A 22462-nucleotide genomic window follows, 5' to 3' on the forward strand; every position below is an offset into this window, starting at 1 on the left:
CCCCTAAACTGTTTGGCTTCCGCCGCCAATGCCCAATAGTCCTTCAATTCCACCCTTAATTATCTATCCTGCCCCCCCCCTAAATTTGAGGTGGGGGGACGGTCCCTCCTAAATTATTTGTTGATACCCTTTTTTTTTTGCTTGTCAAAAAACTTTAGTGGTCCCCCCCCCCTAAATTCAGGTGGACCCCCTAATATTTTGGTTGATAACCTCTTCTTTTTTGGCTTGTCAAATTTTTTACCTGTGTCCATCCCAAAATTTCAGGTGGACCCCCCCCCCCTTTGGCTTCCGCCGCCAATGCCCAATAGTCCTTCAATTCCACCCTTAATTATCTCTCCTCATTATCTCTCTGTTCATCATCCATCTTTTTTCTTTATATTCTATTTTCAAAACTTTCTCTTTCCATAAACCGCAGAGTTACAGACCTAATATTTTCAGAAGACACTGTTCAAATGGGCACATTTATATATTACAGCATAAATAACGGCGCAAACCAGAGGGGAATTTAAGACCAATCATGAGGACATCCATATAGCTATGGAATTCTATGGCCTTGGATCAATTGAAGCCATGGTGCCGAGTAACTAGTATTTCATCCCTTGATGTGATCTTGAGATTTCTCATCCCATCACTTTTGTTCTCCTCGTCATCCGTTTTTTCTCTCACTCGATCTTTCTCTTGCTTCCCCCGCTTTCCATCCTCCCCTCTCGTGCTACCGTTCTGTAAATTGTTATCATAATGTGTATATATTTGTGTGTGGGGGGGGGGGGGGAGGGGCTCTTTTTTGTACACATTCACAGTCTCTTCAGCGATTGGGTAGTTTGACCCACTTTGCCTATAACTATTGATCTTCTTCCAATTATCCTACCACCAACACTATTTTCTTTGCATTCTCTTTCTTTCTTATTTTCTCATGCATGTCATGATTTTTATATTTTCTCTATTATGTATTCCATCTCCAATATCGTTACTTCTTTTCATTTTTAATATCTCTATTAATCACCCATCGTCTTTCTCATCTTTTTTCCTGTAGCCATTTCCTTTTTATCTCCGATGATTCCTCCATTCTTCTCTTGCTATTTGCCTCTCCCCCTCCACTTACTCAAACCCCTGGACACCACCTCACCCCCCGCCTCCCCCGTAATTTCTTAATATCTCCTAGCTCATCTCATTTTATTTGTCTTACACTTCTATTTGACAAGAATTTATGCTGTATCTTTCCAGTTTTGACAACGTCCCCATTTCATAAACACCAAACAATGATCTTGGTCATTCTAATGTGACAATTTTGTTTATACAATAGCTTGTAATGTACCAGTGACATAACAAATTTTATGAAATGAGGCCCAGACATGCTCAAACCATCCAAATCAATCTTATGATTCATTAAATCTAAATATCACTATTTCTCAAGAAAATATCATACATTTTAATCCTAACTTATACAACATACGGTAATCAATAATCATATATGTACTCATCTGTGAAAGAAAAGAGAATAGATCAATGTTTATTGCACTGACGATCAATGAAAACTGAATATAAAACATATCTTCTTTCTGTCCATAAATGAATATACTTGTAAAATATGTTGGTGATGAAAAAGTAAGAAACACTATATGATAATGTATACTAGTATGTTTCTTGCACATCTTTGAGAAAGCATATACAGTACTGGGCACTTTTATCACAGAAAAAAAATCAAAACAAATTTAGGGATCACAATACTGTAAATCTAGATATTTTACTATCCGGCAATACCACCTTACACAGACCTTGCATTTAACAAACAAGTTGTGTCCGAAAAATATCAGAATATCACAGAAATATATTTTAATTTGGAATACCAAAATTAACTGTTTCCCTATGACCGAGGCAATAATAATTAAAATGTAAAACGCATGGAAAAGCGTATAGAAAGTGGCATATACATAAATATAACTTATTATTATTTCCCCATCAATATAATCCGCCTCTCAACTCAATACTGTTTTCCATCCATCCGTGGCAAACTAAATTTGATGATTTTAAGTTCAGTTTCAGTGTTGGTGTTGAGAGCACGAATAATGCTGCCCAAATGAGCTCCATTATCGGATGTGGGGTTCCAAAACGATCACATAGTTGTGGGATGAATCCGTGAAGAGAACAGTTGCAATGCAGTTTCATTTCAAGTTTGGTGCTGGTACACGTAGCTGGTGTGAAAATCCCCACAATCAAATACCAGCTATCAACATCAAAATCAAAAGCACCCATTTTGATTGAGGTAAATTTATGGTCAAGTCATTACTTTGAACTGTCTCGAACATAGTATGGACAATGGAACTCACCAGACTATGACAAATATAAGGAAAATTAAAACTTTCTTTTGATATTCAATATAATCTGATTTCGGATGAGCTAGTTATAATAAACACAAGCTTGAATTAGCATGTACATGCATATGAAAATATCAAGAGCTTACCCAATGACTTCATCTGTGTGAGTACTAATGAATTATCAATATTTCAAGTTACAATAGATGTGTATTGTGTGTCAAATGTCTTGATACTTTTCATAATCATATAAAAACATTACAAAATCATTTATAAAAAAAGTTTAACAATATAATTTGAGCACACAAATAAAGTGATTTGAATACTAATATGCAAGTGTAGGTATGACAGCTTTGTGTTTTATGCCCTTCATTACATACAAGACTTGTCACTTAGTAGATTGTATATAGGATAGACTACTGAATGACCCATGATTAGGGGAATAAAACATTCATAAAAAAGACAATGCAGCTTTGAAATGTACGTTTCAGAACTAAACAACTCTTATTGGACACATCTATTCCACACTATAGAGTACCGAAGTGTTACGTCATTAATTTTCCAATTCATCAATTTTCCAATTCAGCATTTTTGATGCCGGACTTTGGTAGAGCATGATGAAATACACCCACTACCAAAATCTGCTGCAAATCGGTACATGGGGGCCTGAGATATGAACTAATGAATACATAATTAGCCCCATTGAAGTCAATGCATTATTGGGCTTGTTCCTAACGTTTAGAACCAGGCCAATAATAAATTGACTTCAATGGGGCTAATTATGTATTCATTATGTCATATCTCAGGCCCCCATGGACCAATTCGCACCAAATTTTGGTAGTGGAGGTATTTCAACATGCTCTACCAAAATATGGTATCAACAATTCTGACATGCAAAAAAAGTGCTTTGGGACGTCATCACTTCAGTACTCTATACGTAGCCTATATATTTACAAAAAGGGTTAGACACACCTTTTCAACAAACCTAACACAGCTAAATCACATACATTTAATTACATCAGACAAAAATACATTCATTTTTCAAATACAGATGTACACAGATGGAAGATATTGGCTATGAAATCAAGATATATTCAATTAGCATTCATGTATCTAATCTAGAACAGGTTTGGCATTATTATGTTTTCCATGGTAGGCGGGAAAGGGGTGGAAAGATTGAAAATAATAAAGTGATTTACATCAGAGTCACATTAAGTGTTGTTCGGCTTGTATTCCAGAAAATGAATTCAGTGTTTAGAACTCAGAACAAGTACATGATAAACTGTGCTGAAGATGGCGGGGGGAGGGTAGATTGCAAAGTATTGTTGATTGCAAATTATCTCCTTTATACTATACAATGTACTGCAAAATTTTTCCAAAAACTAGTTTGTTTGTTTTTATAATTCTTTGGTTCCCAAATACACGTGTCTTGAATATTTAAGCACATTTCTAATAATGAATGATAAACCTCAGAGACAATTTTCTCTAAGCCAACCGTAGCAAATCAATTTTCTACAATTTAAGTTTCAGTAGCTTGCAATGGCAGCAATCAACTTGTCAACAACAAATTACCTAATAAAATAATTATCATTACATGAATGAGGCATTTTGGAGACAAGTTATAAACTCGTTCAAGTTCACAAAAAACCTGAAAAAAGAAGTACCAACAGGCAAACAGACATAAAATGCAATAAATAATTGCTTGAATTTTACATATTGCAAGGTGTAGGCCGGTAATAATAATAATATTAAATGGCTTTAAATTTTTTTAGATACCACATTATATTTCCCTCAGTAGACCCATATTGCCCTCGTCAAGACTCGGACAGTAGGTATAAGACCATGTTGTAGGTCCATGATAAGACTACTTCAGGAAATATATATATGGTATCTCCCTCAAAGCCAGTCAATATTATATAAATATCCATGTCACAACACTGACTGCGGACCAATACCTGAAGCAAACACACAGCAAAGGTGCATTTTAAAACAGCAAATACTAGGTCGTATCCTATAATTTATATATATTATTACCTACATAGGTTTTGAATAATTGTGACACTGTGTATGTCGAATCTCTTGGGATCACAGAAGTCTATTTAACCTAACCCTAAAAAGACTGGGGGCCTGATTCAGGCCCCCCTCGACATTTTTCGCGATAAATACGCCATGCAAATTTTTTTTACTGCGTCGTTCGCTGACTTTTTACTTTCAAGTCTCGCGCAAATTTTGAGACAAAAATTGCGTGAATGTGATGAATACAATCAAATTGGCAATACAGTGTACTATTTCTTAGGTTTACATATAATGTTGACCGGAATTTCATAAGTGATCCAGTGTTAATTTGAGAGGAATTTGCTGCAATCAATTTTAAATTATTACAGTTTGTCTGAACAATGACATCATTCATAAGGGTGAGTGAAACAATTGGTAAAATGAATGAGTCGACTGACATCAAATGCATCGTTATAGGATTACTAATCGGAAAAAAAGTTGATTCAACCTTTAGTCTTCAATTCCAGTATAATCTTCTGGTTAAAAAAATTGATACAATAATACCTCCCTTTCATATCATACTAGTTGAAAATCATCAATAAATGCAATGATGCAATCACATACTTGGAATGTTGATAATCTGAGATAAAATGATCTTATCAAGATGGATGTCCTTGAAACAAACAAGGTTCTCCGAGACAACATCCAAGGTATCACGAAGCCTGCTATCCGCCGTCTAGCAAGAAGAGGTGGAGTCAAGAGGATCTCTGGTCTCATCTGCTTCGTGATACCTTGGATGTTGTCTCGTAGAACCTTGCGATGACGCTTGGCACCACCCTTTCCGTGTCAATGCAAGATGCCTGTCTAGGAATACGCATATATCAAGGGTGCCAATGACATACATCCTCATGGTGTTAACACAGGTACTGTCTGAGAAATGATCATCCATCCAATTACAAAGTAGAAGAGACATATTGGATACATGGCCAGGGCTTTTCTGTGAGAAGGCTGACTGTCTGCTAGGAATGCCATAGAAGCTGTATAAAAATATAAAGCACAAAATGTTTCAGGAGAGTTGTCAGCACTAACAAGTTGTTATCATCTGATATTAACAGTCAGGAACCTTTGCTTATCTGCCAGTCAAAACCAGCAAAAGATCCAACAACTTGTTGAACAGATCAGGCGAGGCTTTATTTTTTTATTTTTCTTTGTTTTCTGGGGCTACTTTTTCCAATTACTGCCTAAATCTGCAACATAGCAAAAGCTTTCATATTGCAAAGAATGGGGATTTTTTTTGGTTTACAGGGATCTTTTTAGCATTTTGGGGGCTAAATCACCCCCAGGCCCAGTGCAATTTTTCCCTGCAACAGATTTTAGTAAACAGCTGCTCCCCCCCCCAACACAGTATAGATGATTGTGAATTCGATGGTATATATAGGAATTAGTACATACGTGTAGGTAGGGAATGACATAATGCATATCAGGAAGCTAAACACATGGTAAACAAATAAAAATATGACTATAAACAAAGAGACAAGAAGAAAAATTTGTCATTATTTTATTTTTATCATTATTACTTCTTCTTTTTTTTTTTTTTTTTTTTTGGGGGGGAAGGTACATGTATGTTATTTGGGGGTTTCATTTGCTTTTTTTTACGGGGGGGGGGGGGTATACCAGCTTTGTTCATTATATTCTTACTCTTTTTTTTTAAATTAATTCCTGCAAATAATAGAGAAAATAATTTGATATTCCCATGGACAATGATGTACTGAATTTTCTCCTTGTGTATTGAAATTAAAAGGATGACTTACCTAATGTAGACCAGACGAATGAAACAAAAACCAGGATTATCCTAACAGCGAAGAGCAGAGTGACGTGACCAGATGGAATCATTAAGAGACGACACACACACAGGCTTATAACAAGGGGAAGAAGACAATACCCAAGTACACAGACACTCTGAAAGAAAGAGCTGTGTAAGTAAATATAAAAATACATGTAGTTAATAGCCATGAATTTGAGCACCATGAAAAGAACAAGGGAAACTCCAAAAGATGCATGGGCTGTAATGAAGGCAGGGGTCTATGGAACATGAGTGTTATCAGCCTGTCTTGAAAGGAAGGAACAACTTGAAACAACAAGAAATAACAAATCAACTTGAGTATAACTTTATCATCATATTTCTAATTGGCAGAAAGTTGGTACCTCTAACAAATTGTTTGTAGGCCATACCTAATCTTGAACTGGGTTTCAGTAATAAAATGAAATAAAGTGCACACTTGAATTGGGCTTCAGTAATGAATGGAATAAAGTGCACACTTGAATTGGGCTTCAGTAATGGATGGAATAAAGTGCACTATGAAAAGAAAGTGCATCTTTATACCTTTAAAAGACATTGAGAGATTCATAAGAAATAGAATAAAAGAAAGATGAATATGTATTTAGCAACAACATTACTTATCGTAGATTTTATACTTACATATTGCCTTTGAGCAATCTTGAATTCAATGCCACCACTACAGCTCCGAATGAGATAAGAGCAAAGACCTCAGCAAACTGAAGATGTGCTGCTTCTGTTTTATCATCTGTTGATGTTGCTTCATGAAGAAGACTACAAGGTATGAAATATTCAGTCAAAAGCTTGTCAATCATTTTCAATAGCCTTCACGTTGTGTATCGTCATGAAACCTGAAGTTAAGACTATAGCCGGTATTCTGATGTCTGGTTTAACTTAGACTAATATAAGGACAAATTAGTGTTTATTATGAGAAGAAAAAACAGTAAAAGATTATGTTTACATTGCATCCAATATGCTTATTGCATTCATTCACCATGCCTTAATGGTAAAGAAAACTAATATTATTATCACACAGTTGTGAATATTTAGAGTGCAAACTATGATGATAAATGAGCTATATTCTAGACTTGTGTCCCATTTTGCTATCCATATTCATACTTCATCTGTAAACCAGACTTTAGATTAAACAAAAGTTCAGGATACAGGCCGATATATGTCAATAGCTTAGAAAAGAACATATGTGACAGATCATACCGAAATGAGAGACAAGTCGCAGATTGAATCACTTAAAAAATCGACAAACTAATAAAATTGTCAAATTTTGTATGATATATTTTTTTTTCATTTTCTGATTTCTCAATGTTTTATGTTTACTCTGTTAAAAAGATGAGTGAAATTGATAACAGGAAAATGATAAAAAAACAATTTTTCCGCGAGTGTTTTTTTTCCGGTCAGTTGCAACTTTTTCTGACACTCCGCACGCTCGACTTGATCGAATTTCGCTCCATACTACGCTCCGCCCCTAGCAACGTAAGCCATTGTTGATTGGCTATTCATGAACATGTTGAAATGAACAGCGGCCAGGCGCTCACTCGATCGATCGATAAGTCCAGGATACAGTTTTAGAAAGAAACATCGCGCTCAATAGGTATTCTGAAAAGCATGCTTTTTGACAAAAGTTTACAAACGGGACCAGGAGATGGAATAATACCTTATCTAGAGTATTTAGCCAAACTATAATCGAGAAATAAAAGCCAAGAACGCAGAGTATTCGAAACATGGTGTGTTTGTAAGGATTATTTTCCCCGGGTAATTTTCATTGAAAATAACAAGAACATGTGTTTCAGATTCTCTCATCATAGGCCTATGATCAAGATGTTTTCATTAAGAAATTTATTAGATAGCGTTTTCCAAATAAACTAATTGTTCAAATCCTTCCCTTTGCTTAACCTCTTCGTCTTATTCCTTTTCTTTTCACTTTCCTCCTTTTTTCTTCTGCCTTTCGTTACTCTGTCTAATGTCTGTTTTTCGTTCTTCTCCTGCTTTAATCTCCTTTTTTTTGCTGGTGTTCATTTTCCCCTTCTCATCCCCTGTCTTACTCCTATTTTTCTACTTCTACTTCTTCATGTTCTTCTTCTTCTCGATCCGCTTCTCCTTATTCTACTTTTCCTCTTTTATACATGTACACGTTTTTCTACCCTTATAATTCTTATTCCTCTTCTTCTCATTCCTATCCACGTGTATTATGTATCACAAATCTTGTGAATTTTACAATACCACAAACACAGGGGTGGATTCAGCTTCCTCCAATAGGGGGGGTGAAATATTTTTCATTCATATTTTCCCCGATCGGCCGCTCAATGTACATTTTTGGGGGTTTCTTTGTAGAAGGGGTAGTCCAAACAGTCGGTTCTGACCTTTATTCTTATGAAACAACATAAAAGTGTAATTATCTCATGAACCCTATTTAAATAGTACGAGCGCAAAGCGCGAGCTGGAAAAAAATAGATAGAATAAATTTGTATATCAAAACAAAAAATGAAAGCCCGATGTCCGAACTGAAATATCTCCCCCGACCTTTATTTTATTCACTCGTTTTCCTCCTCTTACAGTGTGAATTTCCTCTTCCTTTTCCCTTCTCTGTACTTATCCCCTTTTACCAAATTTCCCCTTATTTGCGCCGCCAATGGGGAGGGGGGCATCGGTCCCCCTGGATCCTCTTGTGCAATAGTTGCGTTACATGATTTGTTATGCTTGGGTGATACACATTACAGTAAACTATTATTGAAATATTAAAGATCAATTAAGTTTTCTTTATTCAAACACTGCAACAAAAGAAAGAAGAAAAAATCCCTGTGATTTTCCCTTTCATCCCCCCCTCCCCCCGAAGCAGGATGTTGATACTCCTTTGTTATAAAAAGGGCCCACTCATGGGGGATTTTAATGGGAGAGATTACCTCATTGTCGAGGGTCTAACGGGAATACTTTGATGTCTCATTCCCTTTAATTGAACCTCTTTTTTTCAACAAACAGTATCCTAAGCTTTTGGAGCTTTGTAAGGTATTAGAAGAAAGCTTATGCCTCCATAGTGTTGGTTTGGTGATGACATTTCAAGGGAGGAAAAATTACAGTAAATATGGAATAAAATGATGCTTGTAGTTTAACTACATTTTGTTATCAAGTATTGAAGATTTATCGCAAGTTGATTTGGAAGACTCAATAACGGTGTACCAAGAATGCGTGTTCCTGAAATAATGAGGCAAAGGCAGGGATTTTTAGAGGCGCATAATGAACATGACGAAACATTTAACATGAGCTTGATTTTTTAAAACAGTATATGCTTTGATATTATACAACAGAGTAGAGCAAACACATGATATACCTGATAACACGTTTGATCTATAAGAGACAAGATCGAGCAAATTATTCCCACTGTCTAAATAATATAAGCATTCATAAAACGTAAATTTGTAAGGGAAAAATTAAAAAATGATGGCCTATATCCATTATAACAGGTTCATATTTATAGAAAACAAAGACATTAACTATTTTACAGGGATATTTTATTTAATTGGACCATGCGGTGATTGCAGTCATAGTGACTCGCTTTACGCGATTGTCATTCAAATAACATGTTGACACAACGAAACTATTGGAATCTCCCCCCCCCATGGTTTTATATCCGACCTTTTCTTACAATAATTAGGTAGAGCATGCATGACATTTTCATTTCTTTGATAAAGATATCAATTACTTGTATAATCAAGAACTTTCTACAACCTCCTTGGTATAATCACAGAAATGAAAACAAAATGTAAAATTGCCGTTGTCTTGCTTGCCGCGATCGCACGTGCCCTATTTGACTACTGTTCTCAGCGCAGCGGCGCGGTTGAAGCCTCTTCATTGGTCAATCGTTTCACTATTTTGGCAAGGGGTTGCTAGGGCATTTCGGTTAGCATAGCGGTGACAAAGTAGACTTTTTCCTGGTGCGGAGTCAAAACGGAAGTCAAACTTCAAAAGCGTTTTTCTCTTGATTTTGATTTCCAAGAGCCCAATTCTTCTTGCATTCTATGGCTAATATCTCCACTAATATTTACTCTTAAGGATCGAGTGATACATCAAATCAAAGGGAAAGAAACGGGAAATAATAATCACTAAAAAAATTGGATTTGAAAAATTCAGACTTGTCTCTCATTTCGGTGTGACGAGTCACATATGAGCTGTAACACTCGCCAGATTGTTTCAAGAGTTCAGAACAATAACCTGCTTTCCATCCAGTCTGTCAGTTCTCAGTGACTTGTTACCTTTTAATATCATCAACACTTCAACATCAGTATTGCTTTGCAATTCACACGAGTCTACCTAGGTTAAATCTGTTCCACTTTAATAGAAGAAATTTTATTTTGAAGAGGTAAATAGCACATGATGATTTGGATAAATAGTAGTCTGGGGGTGTTTTATAAAGAGTTAAGTACAACTTCAATAGACCTCACTTTCAATGGCCAGTTACCCACATAAAAAGCCTCACCGGATTGGTCAAATCATGCTAAGAGGGAACACACTGCTGTATATTAATCAATTATGTTGTGTGTTAAGTTTTAAGTGCACATCAGCACTAAGCATTGACTCTATAAAGTGAAACTGAACTCTTTGTGAAACACCTGCCAGGGCTGAAAATTAAAGGTCAAGTTCACCCCAGAAAATGTTGATTTGAATAAATAGAGAAAAATCAAATGAGCATAACGCTGAAAATGCAAATGAGTCAGTTGATGATGTCCATCACTCACTATTTCTTTTTTTTTTTGTTGAATTATACAATATTTCATTTTTTATGACAACGAGGACAAACTTGACTGAACCATATACTGTTTTATCAAACAATGCTAATTCCACAGGTTCAGGGAGGAATTGATCATTGTTTCACTTGACAATGAGAAAAATAGAATATTTCATACATGTACATCATATAATAAAATACAAAATAAATAGTGAGTGGATGATGTCATCAGTCTCCTCATTTGCATACCAACCAGGATGTGCATATCACTGTTTTGTGAAATTAAGCGAAACTTTAAAATGTCATAATTTTCTTATTTTACATGTACATCCGATTTTGATGAAATTTTCAGCATTCTGCTTGTTAGATTTTTCTCTTTTTATTCCAACCAACTTTAATATGGAATGCTGACTAATACACACCTAACTGTCATTACATAATCCATCATTTAGGATATCTTAGCAGTTATTCACACTAGCCTACATGTAGCTATTTCAATCATTTTATTACTAATTTCTCTGGATGCAAAATATAAACTGTTCACATTCTCCTGTCTGGACATAGAATATTTCAAGGTGAAAACTAGGACAGTTATTTCCGTTTGAAATGGCATCCTAGCAAAAGATATAAAATGACAGAAATTAATGTAAACCTATCCTGTAAAATTACCCATATGGTAAAAACAACTCAGTATCACTCATCTGTTAGAGTAATTGAGTCTCTCTTGTATTCTATTACATTTTATGCTTGGATACAATATGCCGGCAATGGCATCTTGTATCTGATACATCTCAAACCTTCCAGAGACCATAAGGTATTCTTGTTTTTGACCGATCAGTGATTGAGGGTCTCATCAAATTACACAATCCTTGAGTTTACCTTGACACAGTTCACAGAATATAAAAAAGTTAGTTTTTTTTCCCATTTTCAATTTTCACTTTATCTTTAGCTACATTCATCAATCAAGGGATGACATAATTCATGTAATATTTCAATGAAAAAGCTGTTAACTTGAAGACGAAGCGGGAAGGTCAAGGGTCAAGAGATCTCGGAAGGAGACAATATGTCTCGCTTCTGCTAGGCAGGCGAAATAAAAACCATGAAGTTTTAGCTATTGCTGGTGGTGCGTACTCCTTGAACATGTCATTCAAACAGCTGTGTGCATTTAGATCTGACATGAAAGGTACATTTGTAAACTTCTTCTGAACATGAATGACACTTTTTAGCAGATCACTCTTATTCATTTCTTGATTTCATGGTCTTCATAGAAGTTTTCCTACCATTTCACATTACCCGATTAATATTGGGTTTTTTCAGGAGAGGGTGGGGTCTTTTTCTACCTTTCCCCTTTCCTATGTTCATTTCTTGTACTTTCTCTTTCATTTTTTCACTCTTTATTTTGGTTACTCTGAACTTTCTGCCAGTGTTATTTTACTGTGATTATATTTGATGTTATCATTGTGTGATTTTTGTCATCTTGAAATATATAGTAAAATTAATGGAATTAAAAAAAAAAATTGTAGATTCAACTTCCGTTGTTTTTAGTATACTTTTATTTATATGCGTGTGATGTGTACTTGAGATCATTTAAGGACATTTCACAGCTGAAATAAAATACAAGTTGTTTTCAACAAATCTTGCACTGATCTACTTTAGCTCACCTCAATATTCCAAGATGCAAAAACAAAATGAAATGGGGTCATGCGCTTGATTTTTTTTTTTTGCTATCGAGCATTGAAGACTTTGAAGTTAACCAAGTGAAAGTTCTTGAGAATGTCAATCAACCTTTGTTGAATACTTTAAATTTCATTTTTTAAAATGAAGGAAGAAAACCTTAACATTTTGATTGTGACGGATGCTGGACTCCTTAAACATGTTGTTCATGTGGTAGAGTGCTTCTAAATTTCGTTTGAAAAGTAAACTTGATCTTCTGTAGTAAAATGAGCTTCAGAATGAATGACACATTAAAGTAGATCACATTTACAAATCTGGATGTGTTTCGCAAGAAGTTGGAAAATTATCAGTGAAAAACTATAACATCTTGTAAGAATTCATTATACATTTAATAATCATGTGTGAAATAGCACTGATTATAGTAAACAAATAATACCTTACCTTCCTAACAATGTGCACATCACAAGTGGGCCCCACAGGTCCCCTATATAATAAAGAAAAAAAAGAAAATAAACAAAGAGTTCATTAATATTTGATAACTTGTGCAAACATTCTACCATAACTTAAATTGTTGATATTTCAAAAGTTGATATATCAGAAAAAAAATGAATGTATTTTTTTTGTTTAAGATATTGCTGTTTGTATATTTTGTATTTTAGTACATCAATCATTTCTTACTTCAGTTAGGATTTTCTGCCTTTTTTGTGTGTGTCATGTCTCTTCCTGTTCTTCTCAAGACACCTACTTTCTTCACATTCCACGTTTCTGAGACACACACCATCGCTCTTCTAATTGATACAATCATCTAAATTGTAATTTATTTTAAGCCATTAAAGATCTGACTACTGCAAGTTTCTTTGTATACTTTGCCTCCGTGAAGATTGGAATGGGAGAAAACACAAACTTGAGTAATCGAAAATCAGCAGCTTACTTTGGATGAAAAATACATCATTCAATCACACAGCTTACTTATACAAGATATTTCAGTTTCTATGGTTCTAAGATCTAAGATGAACCCATAAATTCATATTGTTCATTTGATTAACCCGTCACGTGGAAATTGCTTTTTTAGGATCAAACTTTCCTAAATCAAAGCTGAATAACATTTTTTCTGATTGTTGCTACTGTATGTTTAATGATTTGATCATTTTACTGCACATTAAAAGCAAATATTTAAATTATCTTTTACTTAACTTAAGTTAAGTGTTAATCAAAGACATCTTAAATCATATGGATGCCCATACCCCAACACAATATTTTGTGTCAATAATGAATAGAAGGAAAAAATAACAGAAAAAAACCTTCCATGTTTAACATGTACTTTTGTATAAAGAAATAAACCCCTCAAAAAAAGTAACGCAACTCAAGTTTGAGGGAGGATAACTTTTTTATCATTGATCTATAAAAGGTGAGAGTGGTGTCATTGAAAAGCTCCATTATTCCTCTTTACAATGATTACAATGATTGTCCTCATTATGCAATCGTGGAATGTTCAGTACACCTGACAATAAGGCAAAGTCAGAAGTGAAATGTTGCAAAATGCATTGTTTCTTAACCAAAGTCTGCATTTCTTTTGAATCTGCACATGGGTTTGCATTTTGCCCCGATGAAAATTGTTGTTTTTCAGAAATGTTTATGTGATTGTGTTCTTACTTTAAATGTGTTTGAATGCTGTCCAGGTTCTAACTGATAGAGTCAAAAGACATGAATCATGCGTGTTAAGCCTTACTATTGGTTTGTGTGAGGTAAACCTGTGGTGTTTTTTTTTTTGTGGTTGCTTGAGAAAGGTTTCCATATGCCCCGCTTATCAAATCTCCTTAGGGCCCAAGCAATTGGCCAACTCCAAGCAGGGGTATCCCAAAACGATGTTGCCATCCGGTTTGGTGTGAGCAAAAGCACCATTTCAAGATTGATTGTGTTTGGGTCATCTACCCGCTACTGACTCGTGTTGTATGAAGTTCTCAATAAAATTTAAGAAAGTGATAAAACATAAACGATTTGTTTCTGTGTCTTCATTATCTTTTAATGTTTGAAATAAAGAGTTAAACACCAATCCAAGTCTGTTCAGTACAATCGTGAATTCACTACTGAAAACAGTGAATTTTGCATCATTTTGTTCTTGACATTACTGCTCATTTATCATGACTGCGCATCTCATGGTAACATCAACATAACAAATGACATATCATTGCAAAGAGGAATAATTCTGCTTGCATATGATACCATTTTCACATATGGTGATGGGCCAATAAGATTTTTATAACCCCTCAAACTCGAGTTGCGTTACCTTTTTTTAGGGGTTTATATCGCAAAGATGTTTCCCAGGGACTGTATGCCCCTAAAGCAATATTTTGTTTCAGAAGTGATTGAATAGAAGGAAGAAAAAAAATCAAAATCTTTTCATAACATCTACATGTACCAGCATTATGTACTTAAATCAACTTTGTTACAAGTAATTTTAGTCATATCCTGAAAGTTGACTTAAGACAAACAATCTGAAAGCATACCGGTACTACCAGGATATAAACTTGAACTGAAGAAAACTTAAAAGAAAAGACGAGGGGGGGGGGGGATATGGGATGAACCCTTTATCACTGGCTGTCACAGTATATCAAGTAGATGAAAATGATAGCAAAAAAACATCTTACAACATTGATCAAGATTCAATTGTACAGTATTTTAAAGGGCAAGTCCACCCCAGAAAAATGTTGATTTGAATCAATAGAGATAAATCAAACAAGCATAACACTGAAAATTTTATCAAAATCGGATGTAAAATAAGAAAGTTATGACCTTTTAAAGTTTCGCTTATTTCTCACAAAACAGTGATATGCACAACTCAGTGATATGCAAATGAGAGAGTTGATGATGTCACTCACTCACTGTTTCTTTTGTTTTTTATTGTTTGAATTATACAATATTTCAATTTTCTTAGATTTGACAATAAGGTCCCTCTTGGTTGGACCACAATATGTTCAAACAATTGGAATTCAACGTGTTCATGGAGGAATGAAACCTTGTTTCTCATGACAATAAGGAGAAAATGGAAATATTTTATATTTCGTATAATAAAATACAAAAGAAAAAGTGAGTGGGTGATGTCATCAGTCCCCTCATTTGCATACCGACCTGGATGTGCATATAACTGTTATGTGAAATTAAGCGAAACTTTAAAATATCATAACTTTGTTTTTTTTCATCCGATTTTGATGAAATTTTCAGTGTTATGCTTGTTTGATTTTTCTCTTTTTATTCAAATCAACCTTTTGTTGGGGTGGACTTGTCCTTTAAAGAATATTTTTGGTATTACATCCAGTTCTTAGTGTAATAAGCAAAACAAAATTGAGGGGGTCAGACAAGGCATATGGGAAAACATTATTAACATTGGCAAGAAAGCAAGCAAAAAATTTGACCATTTTAAATACAGAAATCTAGTTTTGTGTTCAGAAAAAAAAGATATATTTCACCCCTATTCCTCTTATTACTGTTCGCTTTTTTTTTTTTTTTTTTGGGGGGGGGGGCCATCTGCAAAACAATAACACAATGATTATTAAGTATGGTGTACTTACAATCTCTAAGGAGAGCTTTGCTTTGTTTTGGGTAGAGTGCATGGCCAAATTTAACACCAATGGCACGGAGGTCCCGCATCTGATAACAATAAATACAAGACCTTTTAAAGTAAGTCCTTTAAAACATTTCCAGATACATGATGTACAGTTTATCTTGCTTATCCTGCTCCTTAAGGCGACCGCACACCTTACGACTGGTCTGCGACCCGATTTAGGAACAAATCCCATTTTGCTCATTTTCTGAAGATGTGAATGGAACATATCATTTTATTTGAGGTTGAAATTAATTGAAATAATAATATTATAACAATTTTGAAAGATTGCAAGCCCTTATTTTGGAGTAAAGTCCAAATTAGGTTCAAATCGTAGCCAATCGTAAGACTGCTATGACGTCATTACGACTAGATATTAAAATCGCTTTTATTCTAAGAAGGATGATAGCATAGTCACAAAATTTGATCATAGGTATTCGTACGATGATTTCGAACATTACACAGTAAGATATTCCAAGTCTCAATATTATCATCAAATTCTATTACATTTTATCCTGAAATCGGGTCGCAGACCAGTCGTAAGGTGTGCGGTGGCCTTTACATGTATAAGTGAAACAGCAGGATATTGGAAATTAAAAAGGTAAAGGGGGAGTTGTACATAGTTGTGAAGTATCATTTTGACTGTACGAGATGAAATGGAAAATAACACAATGGAGTTTCTGGTTCGTTCCTGTTCAGGTAATTGGGCCAGTGAAATGGCCTGTTAATAAAGTTCTTCGGATGAATGAAGTCAAGTTTTCACAAAAATATAAACGTTTTACCCAAAATAACCCAAAATAGTGAAAATCTCCAATGACTTTGTACAGGTGGCACCGCTTCCGGCACCACCCCTGGTGCTCTGCCCGGGGGGGGGGGGGGGGGGGGCCAGTCAAATATATTGCTGTACACATGCGTGACCAAAAAAAAAATCATGTTTAAAGGGTGTTTTTACAGTTTTGGACGCGGGCCGCACGTGCACTCCATAGGGGTGTCAAAAACACAGATTTTCAAGAAAAAGGGTGGTTTTGAAAGACTGGTCAGTGGTCAATCGCATGTGTACAGCAATACATTTGACTGCCCCCCCCCCCCCCGGGTGCTCTGTCTTTGCAGACGTGTAACTCAAATTCCATTTATCTGAGAGCAATGAAACCTTCTACATTAGCTAATGAATTCTGCTTTGAAATGATACTAAATTTGTTGGCATAGCTCCTATAGTTTTGCAAATATTTTGAAATAACTCTACAAATTAACCCAAATATGTAACAGCACCACCATTTTTTGGTGGGTGACTTCATGACACATGGCCATGTAGAATTGTGTTCGGTAGAGCAACTTGGAAAGAGATAGCAAAAGAGAGAATTATTACAAAGCTAGAAAGTAGAAATGCTCACCAAAGTGTCCCTGATGGGTTCATCAAGAGTAGATGGTTCTAAATCTTCATCCAGCGCTCCAGGGACTGTAATGTCGCCATCTACAGGGTGCTGGAGCTCCAGTTCAGTAAACTTGGCCTCAAACTAAAAATAAAAATAAGGAATATAACATATGTCACAGTTCAGGGAAAGAGTTCTTTGAGCATCATTACGTAAAACCCTCTTTGCAGAATTCGCCTCCACAGCTAATGGTATAGCTACGGTCTTATACCCCCATAACAAAATCCCCGTTGGAAGAACCAAGATATTTCATTCCCAAGCGCTATCAACCCTGATTCGCCCGATAATCCCTCTTATGTAACGTTTCTCCTCCGCAGGCGCAAGCCCGGGGTTAAACACCTATGATATTACGTAAGAGCAGCTCTGCCTGTAGACAGAGTAGTGGGCCTTTTGGAATCAAATTATTGTATTTGATAGCTAATCAAGTTTTCAAAAGCATATTGTATTAAGAAATCCAACGTTAATTTGTTTTCAATTTCGAACAAAGAAAATCGACCCAGAAATAAGGAAACTACAAGAGAGAATTAAAAAGGATGGAATACACAGTACTTTCACGTGTACACACAGAACACCATGACAGGCCCTTAGACAATGCATGCACTAACCTTGTATGTATACAAACATCCAGTTCATATGCCGTACACAATGATTGACATCGCGCATGCCCCCAGGACTGTGCATGGCTGAGTTCAGACCGAGGTCAAGAAACAGATGTTTAGATAATCAACAAACTTGCCTGGGGGGATTTAGATTTGGCAAGCCTCGAGAAGAGAACTGGTGGGTATCTAAAGGGGGTTAGAAGTCTACCAATTGATATTTTGGTCATGATGATGCAAAAAAACAAACAAACATCCGGTGACTATATCTCGACTTGACCATGTTGACCTGTTGACCAAATAAACATGCATCCTCCAAAACAGTTTCTCTGTTTTTCTGTTTTGATTGGTCAATTTAAAACTATGAGCCTAAATTTGCAAGAACGTTCACAAAATTGGAAGAAAACCATGCTCTTGAAATATGACGCAGGTTCTGCATTTTTAAGGGCAAAATTTGATTTTTTTTAAATCAAGACTTTAAGTGGATTTTGGAGTTGAAATAAGGACTTTCATGGGGTGAGTGATAGTGCCTGTGTATATAACATTGTGTTTGGTGTGTGTTGTGGTGACTGGCTGTGCTGGCTTGTGTCATTTGTGAAATGAGTTTTCCGATGTCGAATTCTGGGCACGTGTTACACTTACACTCAGGCCTCTGTAAGATTAGAGTCTGTTAGAAAAACTCAAGAAGACCATATGATTAGTCTAAGTCACGTCAGCAGGGTGACCAGACGTCCCGTATTTCTCCGGATCGTCCCGTATTTTGCTCCTTTGTCCCGGCATCCCGAAAAAACCCTTCCCGTGACGCCTATTTGTCCCGTATTTCAGAATATTGAACAGAATATACATATAAAAGTGATGAATTTTCATCAAATAACCAACAGATGACGAAGCAGAGACAACAATAAAATCGACAACTGTAAACTTTTGTGAGTTCTGCGGTGATTTTCTTGCTAACCCAATACATTGCAAATGAACTGGCCTCCTGCCTGCCTGGCAGGCTACTAGCTAGGCATGTAGGATCAGAGCAGATTCACAATGGTGCAAACAATCTCACATGATAAACAGTTTTTCCACCAAAATAATCACAAAATCGGCGGGAATTTTTTTATAATTTTATCATGTATTCTCAGATTACTGATTTTGAGATGTAATCGGAGGAACAAGTTATTGAGTATTCATAACTAGATCTAGTTGTTTCAGCTTTCGTTTTGAGTCTTGTCGTGATCGATGCGACCTTGAAATTGGGATGGGAGAGATGCCTGTGTATGATGCCGCAATGTTTCATCTAATCTTTAAGTTTGACAATGTTTCACTTTGATATTTTATTCATTTCTAAAACATTTAAATTTTTAAGAAAAACACCAAATATCATTATGATTTCTGTTTATAGATTGGATTTTTTGTTTGCTTGAAGTTTGAACTGTTTTCCCCTTTCTTTCTTTTCTATCCTTCTTTCTTCATCCTTTTATCCTTCCTGCTTGCCCTTTTTTTTGCTCCATCTATCTTTATTTCCAGATCCTTTCTCTGTGTTCATCTTTCTTTCTTTCCTTTCTCTTACTTTCCTTCTTTTTAATTTTTTTAAAAATTTCTTTCCTTAATGTTTTCTTTGCTTCCTTCTCCCTTCCTCTCCTTTTCCTTTTCGTTCTTTCTCTCCTTCCATTATTTTCTTTTTTTCATTCTCTCCTCCCTTCATAATTCTTTCCTCCCTCTCTTTCATTTTTTATTTTATTTTTTCCTTCTAATTTTCCCCTTATTCTTTCTTTCCCTTCCTTCCTCCCTTCCTGTGTTTCTTTGTTTTTCTTTCAAAGAATGAAGGAAACATTTTTCTTTCCTTCATTCTTTCTTTCCTCCTCCTTTTTTTTTCACTTTTTTCCTTTCTCTCCTTTATTTTTTCTTTCACATATTTATTCATCTTCCCTCCTTTTTTCTTTCTTTCTATATTCATTTCAAAGAATGAGGGAAACCTTTCTTCTCTCCTTTATTCTCTTTCATCCTTTTATTCTAACTTTCTTTTTATTTTTTCCTTAATTTTTTCTTTCTTTCTTCTCAATTTATCTCTTTTCTTTCTCTCCTTCATTCTTTCGTTCACCCTCACTTCCAATTCTTTATATTTTTTTCACAAATCCAGAGCTACCAAGTCTCACGCATTGTGCGTGAGACTCATGCATTCAGGGTCCGTCTCACGATCTCACGCATGGCACCCATTTTTGTCACGCATCGAGACCCGACAGAAAAAGAGAGAAAAAGTAGCAATTATTCGCTAGATTATGCGCACTGGCCGACCGCCTTCGCACGCCGTCGCGTCTACCCCGGCACGCGATATGAATCGAGAGTGCAGTCAGTGCACAGCTAGTACGTGATACGATGAATGGCGTGCATGCATCGCATGGTTTTGTAGTATGGATCGATATCATGATGAAGCCCATATCTCACGTGCGCCTTTTCGAAATGTACAAGTGTAAGTACTGGGCGCGCGCGCAGAGACGCCGAGTCATGAAAATCTCACGCATAACATTTTTTTGAACTTGGCATCTCTGCAAGTCTAACACTGTGACTGTGTAGCCTTCTTTGACTTTGTTGATCTTTTTTAAATTTTATTAAGACCTGGCTCGGTCGATTGTCCTGTATTTCATTTTGTGAAATCTGGTCACCCTGCACGTCAGCGAACTCCGGCGCCGGCAGAGCTCCCAGAGTTAGGGATGGCTACACAAGTCATACAACTGAGACACAACGCCGCAAAAAATGAAAACAAAAAAATCTAGGCCATAGGGCCTACACGTATTACTATCAGTATCAGCAAATGCTATACGTGGGACCGAAGATAAGAATAGATTAAGAAACCCCGACTCCCGAGAAAGCATTGAAGCTCCAGTCTCAAGATTTTCAAATGATTTGCTAAACTTTATTGATCTAGATGGATTTAAAATCACTTAGAATTCAATGACAATAAATTCGGAATTAGAATACGTGGGAAAATATGGCATAGATCTAACGTTACCTGTTGTCTGTCTGCTTCTGCCACGTCTGCCATTTTGACACAGCTCGCGGATCCAGAATTTCGTAGGAGACCTAGCGCAGCTCGGGCCCAATTAAATTTGACCTGATTTTGGCGCCCCTGTGTACTTTTCGAAAAATTGCGCCCCTCCCTTCCCGCCAGGCAAACATAAGTGCCTTAAATGCATGTTGAATTATCTTATTACATAATCACATTAAAAATTGTCAATTGTAGACCACCATTTTTACTGTTGTGTTCATGAAGAAAAAAATCCACGAATATATGTAATATCAATTTTTTTATTGTATGTTTTCTGCATTTGGGGTTTCAATTTAAATAACTTTCTCACCAGAGTAGGCCCTACTCGAATGTTGTATGAGAGGGAGCTGTAATTTCTTTAGTTGTTGATTTATAATAGCCTTCATTGATAACCTCTTGTCTTGGGAATCATGATGCAACCTGAAGGCAATCGACTTTAGTCTCCTCATCAGTGGCGATCGCAGCTGGGATTTAATTCTATTCAATTAAATCTGTTTTCTTTCATTTATAACAGAAACAAACGGAGGGGGGGGGGCTGTTGCTTGTAGTGAACTTTTGTAGAGAGTATCAAGAAAAAAATGGCGGGGGGGGGGGGCCGGGGTACAGACCGAAAGTTAAAGACAATCTGATATTTTATTCTTAAAAACACATTGAGGTATCTCACAAGGCCTAAATAAATAATGCGAACACGAAGCGCGAACTGTTTCATGTATTTCAACCGGAAAGCCTAATTAGTTTTTATGATGAACACGATGCATATCTGATTTTTAAATGAAACGAATGCAAGCTGAAAACTTTTATGATAATGAAATGAAAAGGAAAATTTTCAGCTCGCGTTTCTCGTTCGCATAAAAACTGTCAATAGGGCCTATGGGATGCGTATATAACTAAACAATTTGATGCCAGAACGAGAAACACGAGCTGAAAATTTGTTATTTATGATATAACCTGACAACTGGAAACTTTATATTTTAAAAATAAACAAATAGCTGTGTATCTCGCGAATCATACGAGCTAAAAGCAAGAGCTTGAATATTTTTCAATTTCCTATCTCAAAATTTGACATGTTAAGCATGTTAAGCTTAAATTTCTTTTTTATAATGGTCTTTATTATTTTAATGATGACTTATTTTTATTTTCTTTAGTAGGCGCGGGTGTGAAATCATCGACTTGATGAAAATAAATATCCTTCAATTTTCTGCAAAAATGACATTTCATTGATTTTTTACCATATAAATGTAAGAA

General features: G+C 35.8%; 1 protein-coding gene across 2 annotated transcripts; it reads right to left on the bottom strand.

The window, feature by feature from the left end:
- Positions 1-1484: 1484 nt before the first annotated feature.
- Positions 1485-21462, bottom strand: LOC129262078 (protein YIPF6-like). Of its 2 annotated transcripts, XM_064100276.1 has the most exons (8): positions 21182-21462; positions 17549-17671; positions 16126-16204; positions 12998-13040; positions 6787-6918; positions 6119-6279; positions 5265-5344; positions 1485-5029 (listed from the first exon to the last, which is right to left on the bottom strand). In XM_064100276.1, exons 1-8 carry the CDS (start codon positions 21212-21214, stop codon positions 5021-5023), a joined length of 660 nt encoding a protein of 219 aa, XP_063956346.1. In that variant the 5' UTR covers positions 21215-21462; the 3' UTR covers positions 1485-5020. The 2 variants fall into 2 exon arrangements, with proteins under 2 accessions (XP_063956346.1, XP_063956345.1); XM_064100275.1 differs by having other exon boundaries at positions 1485-5344; positions 21182-21290.
- Between the last annotated feature and the right edge of the window lie 1000 nt (positions 21463-22462).

Source organism: Lytechinus pictus, chromosome 5, assembly GCF_037042905.1.
Source record: "Lytechinus pictus isolate F3 Inbred chromosome 5, Lp3.0, whole genome shotgun sequence".
Taxonomy (NCBI): Eukaryota; Metazoa; Echinodermata; class Echinoidea; order Temnopleuroida; family Toxopneustidae; genus Lytechinus; species Lytechinus pictus.